The 14,371-nt window shown below is 46.2% G+C and overlaps 1 protein-coding gene across 1 annotated transcript in view; it reads left to right on the top strand.

Annotated features, from left to right (window-relative positions):
- Window positions 1-11,982, top strand: part of LOC143297756 (uncharacterized) — a 64,841-nt gene extending 52,859 nt beyond the window's left edge. The window contains exons 5-6 of the mRNA XM_076610218.1: window positions 1,999-2,088; window positions 6,807-11,982. Of these exons, the coding sequence (XP_076466333.1) occupies window positions 1,999-2,088; window positions 6,807-11,236 (4,520 nt within the window). The 3' untranslated portion in view covers window positions 11,237-11,982. The remainder of the gene's footprint in view (window positions 1-1,998; window positions 2,089-6,806) is intronic.
- The last annotated feature ends 2,389 nt before the right edge of the window (window positions 11,983-14,371 follow it).

Below are 14,371 nucleotides of genomic sequence, written 5' to 3' on the forward strand. Positions count from 1 at the left end.
CCGTCTGTGTGCAAAGTAGGTAAACCCCTCACCCACCCACACCCCAAAACCCTCGCCCACCTAAAGTCAACGTGAAGACCAGGCCAGTACAATATACGGTCTAGTGCATGGTTTGGGAAGTTAATTAACTGAAAGAATGTTGAACTCGAAAGCCGCTCCTCACTGAAATGATTCTTGTCGCTAGAAAAACAAACAAACAAACAAAACAAAACAAAACAAAACAACCTGTAATGTCTGTCCACAGGGGCGGAGAGAGAGAGGGATGGGGAGAGAGATTCAAGATTCAAAAACTTTATTACTCAAGGATACAGATTTTAGACATTGCCTAGTCTTCCAATCTGTCCTTGTGACGAGAGAGAGAGAGAGAGTCAGACAGCCGAGGAAAGAGAGAGAAAGGCAGGCAGACAGACAGAGAGGGTCAGACGACCACAAAGAGAGAGGGAGTGAGGGAGGAGAGAGGGAGGGAGAGAGAGAGAGTATGAGCGAGTTGAGTGTGTGAGACAGGGAAACACACACACACACACACACACACACACACACACACACACACACACAGGCAGGCAGGCAGACAGAGAGGGGGTAGGGGCAGACAGACAGACAGAAAACAGACAGAGAAAAGGAGAGACAGACAGACAGACAGAAAACAGACAGAGAAAAGGAGAGACAGACAGACAGACAGAGAGAAAGAGAGACAGGGAGAGAGAGACAGACAGACAGAGAGAAAGAGAGACAGGGAGAGAGAGAGACAGACAGACAGAGAGAAAGAGAGACAGGGAGAGAGACAGACAGACAGACAGAGAGAAAGAGAGACAGGGAGAGAGAGAGAGAGAGAGAGACAGAGAGAGAGAGAGACAGGGAGAGAGAGAGACAGACAGACAGAGAGAAAGAGAGACAGGGAGAGAGAGAGACAGACAGACAGAGAGAAAGAGAGACAGGGAGAGAGAGAGACAGACAGACAGACAGAGAGAAAGAGAGACAGGCAGAGAGAACCAAAAATACAGAGACAGAGGGAAAGATAGACGGACAGACAGAGAGAAAGAGAGGCAGACAGACAAAGAGAGAGAGAGAGGGGGGGATCGGGATTGCAAAGAGATACAGTTGGGCCAACAGCAAAGCGAGAGCTGTACGATCAATGGTTTCTCCTTTGCAGTGGGGAGTCATATGCAGCTGATTCTTTTGTGAAGGACTATGGCTCTCAAACTAGGAGGCAATATTGCGCTGGCTCTTACTGCTGCAACCTTTGGGGCCAGTTGGCCTTTTGAGAACCATCCCAACGCCAACTGTCCCAAAACCCTCTCGGCCGAGAGAGTGGGGATGTGCCTTGGACAAGACACTCTCCACTATATTAATAATAAGAAATTCTAGCCTAGATAGATAGTGGCAGCTGCCACCTCTACTTTTCTGTTGGTCATCGTCGGACACGACTGACCATCGTACACTGTTCTAAAAATAGATTTATAGTTCACTGGCCAGAAAAGCTGAAGCCAACTGGACGCCATATTGTTACTCGTATCCGGCTGTCAGTCCGTTGAGAAGTTGTCTGCTAACTGGTGGTAGTTTCTGAACTGTAACTGTGTATCTTTGATGAAATCGTGTTGTGCTTGCCCCCACTACATGCCAAATGTTGTGTCTTGATTGATATCTGCCAGTGGTTTATTTACCAAAGTTATTACAGAAACACAGTGCAGTGACACGTAGCGCAAACTTGCTGTGGGGGCACACACAGGAATGTCATCTAAACTAACGCCGCGAGCAAGTGAAAGCTTGCCGTGAAGAAGTCATCGTAGCCGGCTTAGCGCTCGGCGACATATATGAAGTTACCGCTTCACGCTATACTGCCACGAGTAGCAAAATGGCTGATTGAACACTTCCGCTGGCTTCAGTTAGCAAAGGGGCTCAAAGAAGGCATGCGCTATCCACCTATTTTTAGACCAGTGCCATCATACCCAAGCAGACGAAAACCAGAAGACGTGTAACATGCCTGTGTTGTGTCCACAGCCCCCACACCCCCACAGAGAGACCCCCTCACCTCTCTGTCCTACAGCAAGGCCACCTCCAAGTCCCTGGTGGAGGGTCTGGCAGAGATCGGTGAGATTATTCATTGATGATCATCATAGTCATTTTCGTCATTGTCGTCATCGTTATCATCATTGTTGTTACCATTATCATCAGCATCTTCATCAGCATCATTATCAGCAGCGGCAGCTGCAGGAGCATTAGTGTCATCATCAGCATTCTGTCTCTCTCTCAATGTGTGTGTGTATATATATATATATATATATATATATATATATATATATATATATGTAATATAATATAATATAATATAATGTATATTTATATATGTATATATGTGTATATATATATGCGTGTGTGTATGTCTATACGTATATATATTTATATATATATATATATATATATATAGAGAGAGAGAGAGAGAGAGAGACAGATAAATAGATATAGTGTGTGTGTGTGTGTGTGTGTGTGTGTGTGTGTGTGTGTTACTCCCCTCCCCCCACCCCCCACAGCTGTATTCAGAGAAACAAAAAGGCTCAAACACACTGTGTGTATATATGATATGCACAGACATGTAATGATAATATATGTAAGTATTCCATTTTCAATAAACGTTCTATTCAGCAACCAGGAGCACACACACACACACACACACACACACACACACACACACACACACACACACACACACACACACACACACACGTGAGTGGTTGAGAGAGAGAGAGAGAAAGAGAGAGAGAGAACAAGAACAAGAACAAAACTTTAATCTCCAGGCCTCCGGCCCCCTAGAAAGAGGTCAAAAGTACACAATATGGTGATCACTCAGCCACAACAAAATGTAAAATACGTACTAACTTAAACCTGTAGAACAAAAGTGCTTCTTGTGCATAGTAAATTAATTCTAACTTTCATCATTGTTGTCACAGAATTCCTGTCGTATCTTCAGGGCATTAAATATATAAATGCAGAGTTTACGAATACTGTAAACAGAACCATTCTTCAGCAAGTGAACATACGATTGACCTTCAGAGTTCAGATGTTTTTGCCGCAGGTTATTGTAAAGGACACAATTGTTTATAAAATGGTTTTCATCTTCGATCACATTACAACATTTACATGCGTAATTTGAATTACATTTGAATGTTCTTCAAAAAAAATGATCCACTTATTGGGAGCAAACCAAGCCGTAATTTTACCAAACAGTCCCTAAAACACTTTTTATCCACAAAGTCAAAATATTGCTCACACTGAAAACCAGTTTTAAACAGTCTGTAGTTATGATATATATATCTTTAGACATTACTGACTCGTCCCACTCCTGCATAAATATATCTTTCATTCTTTGCTTAAATCATGACAAAAATGTTTGCTCACAACCAACGCCTTGTTGCAACCAGACATATCCAAACCCAAGTCTAAATAAAGTTGTTGTTTTTTTTAAACTAAAGACACCCAGCATTGTTTTCCCCTTTCGTCTAAGTTAAACAACATCAAATATGCCTGTCTGGGTAATCGGTGCACATTCATATTCAGCAAACTTAACCAGTACTTGATACACCTTGTTGCACTATTTATATACAGTGGATAACGTCTTAATTCGCCGTATGCAAACTCGTTTGGTACTCTAAGTGATATGTTCAAAAAACGTTTACATGCAAAGGAATGAACCTTCTCAATAATATCAAGTCTGTTAAGACCCCACATCTCAGAAGCGTACAAAAGAATGGGTTGTACCTGAGCATCAAATATTTTGAAAAAAACATCCTTTGGAAATATCATTCAGCTTCGTTATATATTTTATACAGTCAGTGCATGCATGTTTGCTTTTTGCTGCTAAAATCCCTACTCCTTTGTTTATAATCATTTTTGTTGTAAAAACAAACCCTAGATAATTATATTCATTCACTACTTCTAGAGCATTTCCATCGAGATTCCACTTTTCATATCTTCCCAAAAAGCCACCTTTTCGAAAAACCACCACGTTAGTCTTGTCAGTATTTACATTCAAGAAGAGTGTTTTACATGCATTATTCAGAATATTAATTTGATTTTGCAGACCAGTCGCAGTGTTAGATAGCAGTACAATATCATCCGCGAACAGAAGAATGAACAACTCTAATAAATCAGGCAAAAACTGAATTCCATGAATACCACTGATTTCAACTGCTGATGCAATTTCGTTAACAAATAACGAAAACAATATAGGGCTTAACCTACAACCTTGCCTTAAGCCAACGGGACAATAAAAAAACTCAGTTAACTTATCTTCAATACGTATGCAAGACGTAACACATTTATACATAGCAATGATAGCATTCATAAATTTCCCCTTTATACCTTTCTGAATCAAATATAAAACAAGGACTAACGTTGCACAGAGTCAAATGCTTTTCTCAGATCAACAAAACAGGCGTAAAGCTTGCCTCCCTTCTTTGATAAAGATTTCTCAATAACCGCGTGCAGAGTAAAAATATGATCTGTTGTGGCATAACCACGCCTGAATCCAGCCTGTGACTCTGTTAGCATATCATTTTCTTCAGCCCATTTGACAAGTCTTCCGTTTAGCACTGATGTATAACATTTGCTAATAAGACTGAGCAAAGACACGCCCCTATAGTTGTCTGTTGAACTATTATCCCCCTTTTTAAATATTGGAACAATTATTGCCTTCGCCCATTCATCTGGATACGTGCCCTTATCAAACAGAATATTAAACAGTTTTGTTAAAAAATGTACAGCAATATTATCAGCTGATTTTAACATTTCTGCCAAAATACTGTCTACACCACAAGCCTTGCCTTTTTTAATTTCCGAAAAGCATCTGCAACTTCTTGTTCTGAAATATCATGACATAGTTCATCAGATGTATTTGATTCCTCTGGTTGCACTTCACTAATGGCTCTGCTATCAGTAGTTATAACCTCGTTCTGAGTAAATAAATTCCGAAAGTGTTCAAACCATTCATTTTTGACTCACTTGTGTAAACAAAGTGAGTCTATGTTTTAACCGGGTGTTCGGTTGTCTGTGTGTGTGTGTGTGTGTGTGTGTGTGTGTGTGTCTGTGTCTGTGTGTGTGTGTGTGTCTGTGTGTGTGTGTGTCTGTGTGTCCGTGGTAAACTTTAACATTGACATTTTCTCTGCAAATACTTTGTCAGCTGACACCAAATTAGGCATAAAAATAGGAAAAATTCAGTTCTTTCCAGTCATCTTGTCTAAAACAATATTGCACCTCTGGTATGGGCACACAAAAAGAAAAATGAAGCCTAATTATATGCAAACTGCATTTACTGTTATATATATGTTTTTTGTATTCTCTAAACTTGGCACTTTGATCTGATATTCTGACCCAACAACAAGAGCAGTCATTATTATCATTTTATGTTCAAACAGGAGCTTCTTTTGCTAAGCATGGAAGTTTTATTTATTTTGCAAACGTTTTGGTGCAGATAGTAAAAAAGGGAAATTACTCTGTAATTAATGCTAGGAGACATAATTTGCTTTAAACTGATCTTTCTCATCTTAAACATTACATTTTGAAATTATACTCAATACGTAAAAAGCTTGGATTTTTTTTTTTTAAGTGTATCACAAGTGAGTCTTGAAGGTCTTGCCTCTCTTGTCTTTAATGTCTTTACATACTCTTATTTTCCTTCTTCCAGACACTTGCTTTGCTTCTTTCCAAAACTGTTTGCTGTCTTTGCTCAGTGATGCTAGACGTCTGGCTTTATCCCGTCTATAGCTGACTTTCTTTACCCTACACAAATCCTTATATTCCTTCCGAGCTTTCACATAGGGTAAGCAGTGCTTATCATCCTTGGTTTGTCTTGACATTGTTAACAATTGTCTGGCTTTGTGTTTTGCATCTTTACATTCAGCATCAAACCGTGGGGCATCTCGCTGATCACTCCCAACACACACACGCTTCCTCACACATTCACTCGCTATCAGCAATACATTACTGAATAGTTCCAAAGCCTCATTTACACTGTAATCCAAAAGAGAAAACGCATGTACACTCATATTCTGTAAATCGTCTGAATAAAGATTTTCTCTGAACTGTTCTCCTTTGTTTGATCCCAAGCTAATCTATTAATCAATTTAATATCATTTACTTTCTCAGTACAAGCAGTGTCTTCACTTTGAGCAATTGTAAACGATACAGGGAAATGCGGTGAGTCAATAAATGAAACAACCTTCAATGAGCGTACAAAATCCATAACACACAACTCTCTGGACATTATAACATAATCTATGGTACTTCCACCTGTAGACGAGAGAGACAAATGTTAATGAATCATCAAAACCAAAATGACATAACCCGTTCAAAATAACACAATCAAATGCGGAACACATCTCTATTAAATCTTACCGAAAGCGTTCTTTTCTCTGTCATCAGATTTTCACTTAAACAAATCATCTTCCTGAAAATACGACCAATCCCACTTGTCATTTTCGGTGCTGTCAGTTGAGGACAGAGCGTTTACACAACCAGTCCGTGCATTTAGATCTCCTATTATCATCACATCAAAATCTTTTGCCTACTCGTGCAGATCTACAATGCACTGTTCCAGAACTTCTATGCCGTGTCCGTGTTCTGCAGTATTCCAGTATTTACTGTCATATGGGTGGATGTATAGACAAATCAGGAAAACATTTTTTTCCAACTTAAGTAACAATTTGTTTATTTCCAAAATGACAATGACGCATGCGTACTTGTGTGTGTGTGTGTGTGTGTGTGTGTGTGTGTGTGTGTGCGTGTGTCTGTGTCTGTGTCTGTGTGTATTACAGAGCAGCTGGACCAAGCCATCGCGGAGTTCGACCAGCAGACGACAGCGGAGCGACGCCACTCCTTGCACCACCTGGCCGCCCTCCACTCCCCATCCCCCTCCCCCTCCATGTCCACCACCACCTCCTCCACCTGGGGAGCAGCAGCAGGAGCAGGAGCAGGAGGAGGAGGAGGTGGGGTAGAGCAGCAGCAGAAGGTGGCCTCTGTGCGAGCTTCCCGCGCCATGAAGCGAGTGTCGGTCATCGGCATGATGGAAGAGTTCTCCTCACCTCCCCCACCCACCCACCCCCACTCCCTCACCCCAGGCCCCTCCATGGTGACCAGCAGCCCCAAGGTCAGCCCCAAAGGGGTCAGGGTGGTGGGTCGGTTCCTCAAGAAGGCCATGTCCGGGGGGTCTGGATCCGGGGGATCGGGGTTCGGATCTATGGGGCGGCGGTCCAAGAGCATCCCCGACCTGGCCGACGTCTGCTTCACAGAGGACGTGGTGGTGGAGGAGAGGCGGCAGGGTGGAGGTGGGGGAGGAGGGAAGCCTCACCACCAACAACAACAACAGAAAAGAGCGGGGTCGGCCACCTGGGGCAGGTCCCAGTCCCTGCACGACGACATGATCCTGTCAGGGTCCGGGACCACCACCGCACAGGACGACCTCACAGACGGGAAGCACCAGCCCCACCTCCCTGACCGTGCCCCCATTCCCAAGCGTCGCGCCCCGGACCCCCCGGCCAAAGGGGAGGTGGTCCGGATCAGCACGGCCCCGGTGGTCGGCCCCGCCATCTACGCCAACGTGTCGGCTGAGATCGCCGCGCGCCAGAGGAAGGAGGAGGAGGCGTCCCCGTACGAGTCCAGCTTCCGGCCCGGCACGAGCGCCCAGCTGACGGACGCCCCGCGCGTGATGACCCGCTCCCTGGAGCACGCGCGGCTGAGCCACAGGAAGAGCGCCAGTGTAGGGAGCATGGACCTCCTGCCCCACTACGCCACCCCCACCCCCGTGTCTCCTTCTCCTCCTGCTGCTCCTGTTCCTGCTCCTGTTGCAGCAAAAGAGCACATCTACGACGTCACCACGCCCAGCGTGGTCCAGAAACACCCCAACGCCGCCAAAATTCTCATCACCACTGCCGACATCCACAGCAGCTTGTCTCGAAAGGAGCCCGACGGTTCTTCAGCTGACGAGCAGTTCTACGAGCCTGAACCCGACTATGATGCCGACAGCGGGGATGAGGGCGTGTCTGTTTCTCCCGGTGTCACCACCGTCACCGTGGGTCCTGAGAAACCTCCTCCGTCCAGCAGTCAAGCTCCGGAAGGAAAGTCCATGGTCAGGAGTCCCAACACCTCTGCCTCTGTCACCGTCATCTCTGTGGGCGCCGGCAGGCAGAGCAGTTATGACGGAAGTCCGGTTCTTGTCAGTTCCAATGCTTCGTCCGTCACGGACAAAGCTGAGTCTCCGTACGCCTCCCCCACTACTAAGGACTGGCCTCTTCCCGCCAGGTCCAGCACTGCGGCACAGAAGGAGGACGCAGTCATCCACCATACTCCCCCACCCACCCAGCCCCCTCCGCCTCCACCACCTCCTCCACCACCCCCTCCACCTCCGTCCCCGCTTCCGCGACCGCTTTCCTCACACGCCCCTCCACCCACAGCCCCTCCCCTCCCTCCCAAGACTCCACCGTCCCCTCCCCCTCCCCCTCTGCCGACCAGCCCACCTCCTGCCCCCACTCTGCTGTCCTCGGAGGCCGGCCAGTCTCGCAGGACCGCCACAGCCAACCGTCAGACCTCGGTGCCCGCCCTCATCCAAGCCTCAGACATCGTGGCGGCGGTCAGTGAGAGGAGGATGCGGATGGACGCGGACGGACCACGGATGACTGAACGCCAGACCTCGGCACCAACGCTCAGCGCCTCCGAGAAGAACCAGGAGGCCCTCAAAGCGGCCATCGCCCAGCGGCGCTCCATGCTGGAGAAGATGAACGAGAACAAGCTGGTGGACGACATAGAGGCCCGCCTCAACAAGAACCGCAAGCTGCAGGCAGCCAAGTTCTTCTCCAAGAACACCCAGCGCGACAACAACACCAAACCGGAAAGCAACGGATCTGCCATCAGCACTGCACCGGTAAAACAAGAACCGACTAAAATCGCTTTGTCTGTGGAAACGGAAGCCAAACCAGAAAACAAAGGGCCGGTCATCAGCACCGCAGTAAAACAAGAACTGACCAAAATCTACGGGGTTGTGGAAGAGAAACCGGAAAGCAAAGTCAGTAGAGGTGACAGCAGCAGCCTACACTCGGTCAGTACCACCACAGCCTTGAAACAAGAACCAACAAAAGTATCAAGGCCTGTGGAAGAGAAAGCAGACAGCAAAGCTGACAAACAAAGTGTCACCACCAGAGCCTCTGCCTATGCTGCACCACTGACGAGAGAGCAGCCTAAATTTGCAGGTTCTTTGGGAGTGAATTCAGATAGCAGTGATGACCGTTTGTCGAAGGCTGTCACCCCTCCGCTGAAGAAAGAACAGCCCAAGGTTGCTGCTTCTCCGGTAGTGAAATCAGAGAGTGCTGGTGACCATTCGTCCAAGGCTGAAGTCATCCCTCCACTGAAGAAAGAACAGCCCAAGGTTGCTGCTTCTCTGGGGGTGAAGTCAGGAAATGTTGGTGACCGTGTGTCCAAGGCTGAAGTCGCCACACCCCTGGTCAAGGCAGCTGACAAAGCCCAGGTCAGCAAGCCTGGCGCTGAGTCATCAGAAAAGCCCAACGTCCCTAAACCTGTTCCCAAGACAGCCAGTAGCGTTGAAGGTCCAAAGCCAACCTTGGTTCTGACCCACAACCCCAAAGCCGCAAAACCCATCAAGGAAGCCACAAACAAGCCCACAGAAATCATGAGGCACAAGCCGCCCTCGACCAAGTCTCAGGCTCCACCCCCGCCTCCCACAGCCATCAAAATTCGAGTTGATTCTACTCCACAAACCATGGAAAGCAAACCTGAGAAATCACAGAGTAAGGTTCAAGATAAGGAATCTGTTCTCTCAGAGATCCCGAAGGGTAAAGCTCAAGACGAAGGGAATAAAGTGCCTGAAACAGTGCAGACTAAAACTCAAGACAGGGGAGATAAATCAGCTGAACCATCTCAGGCCAAATCGCAAGACAAGGGAGGTAAACCTCTTGAACCACCGCAGCCCAAACCCCAGGACAAGCAAGGCGAGTCAAGTCAGACATTGCCGATGAAACGCCAGACGTCCGCAGAAAAGCTGTCAGCACGTTCTGCATCCACACTGAAACCCTCGTCAAAGAACGCCCTCACTACTCCCTTGCCTAAAATAGCCACCATCAAATCCACAGATTTCTTGGCCCTCGCTGAAAAAGCCCGTCAGGACTATCTGCAAAAAATCAGCTCCAAAACTCTGCCCAGGGGGAAAACTGCAGAGGGGGGGAGCACTGAGGGGAAGTGTAATGCAATTAACGGGAAGGAGAAGATGACAGAAGACAAAGAAAATAATCAAACAAAGTCCACCATTGTCAGCAAGACAGCATCCCCAGCAAAACCAACGACAAAGGATGCAGAAAACAAAACAAACTCTGCCACTGCCGCCAAAGCAGGATCTGAAGACAAGCCTCAGCCATCAATGATCAGAGTCCAGCCAGCCAAAAAAGAGACCACTGAGTCCTTCAAGGTCTCCATCCAGGATAAAATCCAAAACTTGGAGAACAGCAACCTGAACCTGAACGGAGGTTTCAGGAAGCCATACGAAATAACCGGAGTCACCGAGAATCACTCCCACACAGAGTCCAGCCTCAGCAACGGAACCTTAAAACATCGCCTTCACGATTCCACAGTGATGGCTCCACCGGCAGACTTTGCGGATGAAGGCCTGACCCAGCCCCTTCCCCTCACGCACATTGACATCATCCCCCCACCTCCCTCCTTTGCTGCAGCAGGAAGACGGGCTGAGGTCAGCACGCATGCCTACGCCGTGGACGATGCTTCCAGCTTCGTGTCGTCCACGTCCTCCCTCAGCACGCTGTCCAGTGACCACGGGGACTCCAGCGTCACCAACGTCCTGCAGCACTACGACGACATCATCGTGCCGCCACCGCCACCCGACTTCAGCGACGACACCCTGGGGGGTCACTTGGAAGTGACGCCGGACAACTTCATCCCTCCCCCGGCGGAGTTCACGACAGGGCGGGGTCAGCAGTCCACAGGGAGCTCGGACCGCCCCTTCCTGAAGAAGGCGGTGGACCTGTGGCGGGGTGATGACGTCATGGACTGGCTGGACAGTCTGGACATGCCTCAGTACAAGGACAGCTTTGCTCGTCACGGGGTGGACGGCTCGCGACTGCAGGTGCTGGAGCGGAACGACTACATTGAGCTGGGCGTGCTGCAGGTGGGGCACCGCATGGACCTGCAGAGGTCCATCACACGGCTGATGATGCAGCACAAGTGAACGACTCCTGGCCTTCCCGGGACTACTGTGACTGAATGATGGTTGTGGTCCAGTGCTGTAACTCAACACTCCCTTGTCTTCCAAGCATTCTGTGACACATGAATGTGTATGAACATGCAGCGGTCTGTAAAAATACCCAGAGCTGTGACTGTGAGATTCCCTGTCTTCCAAGACTTGTTAGTGAATGGTGCATTTGTGTGGATCAAGCAGTGACCCAGCTGAGAGTATTTGCTGTCTTTCAGGTATGAATCATAACGATCTGGCAAGAGTTTGCAGCGGCCCCTCAAACCTGACATCGTGATGTTGTTTTGGTGTCTCTGCCCTCCAGGCCTGTGACAGTAGTGGTGCCTTGGCTGTCAGCATGCAGATCATCAACTGCCTGGTGATTTATTGACATCATGCTGCTGCCTGAAAGGTTCCGTGTTCTTGAGGTGTGTGATGCAAAAAGTTCGCTTGTGATGCAAGGAAATAAATGTAGCTGAGCGGTGAATGTGACATAATCAGTCTGCGTAGATACAACAAAATCAATATGCAATAACGTGACCCTGAGGTTTAGACTTAAGAATGAAATGTTCATGTCATAATTTTATGTCAGGTTCGTACATCATGTTCCGGCCTGCTACACAGCGGACAGAAAACTAAAACAACATCGTTGTTTGTTTCCTGCAGGAGGCGCTGTGTCCGACGCGGTTAGGTGTTGGACCTCTGGTCCCATGTTCACCAGTCATTAGAGTTCGAAGCCCCCCCCGCCTTGCAATGCCGCCCAGCCCTGGACACAGTGGACAGGAAATCACTGCCCCGATGGCCGTAAAAGGCTGTGGGAATTTTAACCTTTAGCCTTTTTACGTAACCTGCATGTCAAAGAACAGATAATCTTGTTTTCTGACGTGTTCACTGTGTCAGACCTTGTCACACACACACACACACAGCTGCACAGCTGCTGGCCAGACCTAGATGTCATTTCTGTGATGCCTGCACGTCACTCTCTCCTTCGTCCAGCAGGTGAAGTCAGCGCTGTGCAGTCATTCAGCACATTGCTGAGACGTCCGTCTGCACGAGTCTGAGACACGAGTATCGATTTCGGATAACACAGAAACGTGTGTGCCTTGGATGTGTCTCTTGCAAGGCCGACAGAGTATACAGGTGCCTCAGTGAACTTTCCGTACTACTGGATCCACGTTGCTACACTTTGAAACCTGTCTAACCATGCTGTCCTTGCTGCAGGGCTTCAGGTGATTCCACGGACTGCAGCTTCTTTGCCTCCAAGTGGGCGAGGACAGCCTGTTAAAAAAAAAAAAAAAGGAAAAACGAAACCGCATAGACATGTGTTTAACCTTTGGTAATAAAGATTGTTGGTCTTTGTCTTTTGAAGACGAACATGTGCAAATTTTGATCCAGTACTGCATGTCAAAGCAGTAATAAGGTCACTGGACTGGCGGATGAGCTCTTGTTCGCATTCCATTTGTCTTATTTCCAACGTCTATGAAGGTTAGTGGTTGCCCGTTATGGACAGCAAATGATGATGCAGTCAGACACCCGTAGTGCGCATGGCGGCACACAGTTTTCTGCTTGAGAGTGGAAGGAATCCCATTCCTTAAGTCAGCTCCTTTCCTGATCTGTGACAAAACCTCACTTTTTCATGAGTTGTGCTGGTGTGTGTTGCTGTCTTTGCAACCGCTGTCACTGTTGGTGGTGGTGGTGGTGCTTTATCATTGAGGCACAATTACTTGGCATTGACACATCACAGCAGGTATGATTTTTGTGTGCAAATTGTCAATGAATTACATTCACTGCAGGTTTAGCCAGTGTGACAAGAGAAAAAAAAGCATATCAGTTTGCTACATTCAAAATGTGGATACAGATTCTCAGAAGTGCCCTTTCATGTTCCTTAATTATACATTGGCTACTATGTGTGTTAAACTTCTGTTAATGTTGATTAAAATGTTTCTGTTTTATGATCTGTTGTTTCTGTGACCTTTTTTTCTGTCACAAAATCATTATGTTGAGTGTGTTGAAACATTCCTGAAATGTGCATCAGCTTTGTCTTTTCGATAGGTAAGACCTGTATCTTTTTTCAAAAGAAAGCAATCGTGTATCACTGCATTTTTCAAATCTGTTTCAAATGTCTGTGGCACTGATAATTCTATGCATCACACACTGTCTGCCTTAATGATATTCCCAAGCCTCGCACTGTCTCCATCCATAACCCAACACATCCTGGCTCTTCACTGGACAAAAACATCTCACCATAGTAATAAAGAAGTGCATGTACAATTATACGTTTATGCCATGATTTTTTACTGTTCATTTCCTTATTTTAATGGACCCCAAAGCGGCACAGAATACATATATATCTACATGAAGGTGAACTTCTAGTTCAGAATATCTGGCTAAGAATCATTTCAGCACAATATAACTATGTACATGCAAGAAACTACATCTACCTCAAAATCCAGAACGAAGTCGAGTCTCTGTCTTGTGAGTTATGGGACTTTTGAAAGTACACTGTTTCTTGCAAATAAGCAATTTGTCAATTAGATTATAGGACTAACATGGAATTGTGTCACTTTGGCTAGTTTATTGTATACGACATGGTGAAAGTGAGATTGTTTTTTTTTAGCATTGAAAAAGACAAAAAGAAAACCTTAAAAGTGAGAATTTTTTTTTTTTTTTTTAACATTGAAAATGACAAAAAAAACATTTTGATTCATACGTGTAACTTTTTTGTTGCTGCTGAAACTGTTGTAAAGAGGAAATACAAACAATGTATTACTCTTTAGCTTCTGCTTGAGTCATTTCCAGCAGATCAAGCATCCACAACCAATTGTTTTTCATATTCTGTTTATGTGGGGTGTCCTTGAATATTGTTCATGGTTTGAGTGGCAGCAGTGAAATGATTTTCCTTCAGAGAAGTGTAGGTTCCTTGCACGTTTTAACAGTTGGTTCACTCCTATTTATTCACCCGCAAAATGAATAACGTTGTCCACTTCTAACCCAAAATGCAGAATTGCTGACATCCTTGTCACGCCTAGTTCTATAGATGTTTTAAAGTTGAGTCATTTCAGTCATCTTTGTTGGTCCAGTCTATGTAGCAGCAAGGGTAAAGTACTTGTACTGTTACACTTTTCGCTCACA

Source organism: Babylonia areolata, chromosome 23, assembly GCF_041734735.1.
Source record: "Babylonia areolata isolate BAREFJ2019XMU chromosome 23, ASM4173473v1, whole genome shotgun sequence".
Classification (NCBI taxonomy): Eukaryota; Metazoa; Mollusca; class Gastropoda; order Neogastropoda; family Buccinidae; genus Babylonia; species Babylonia areolata.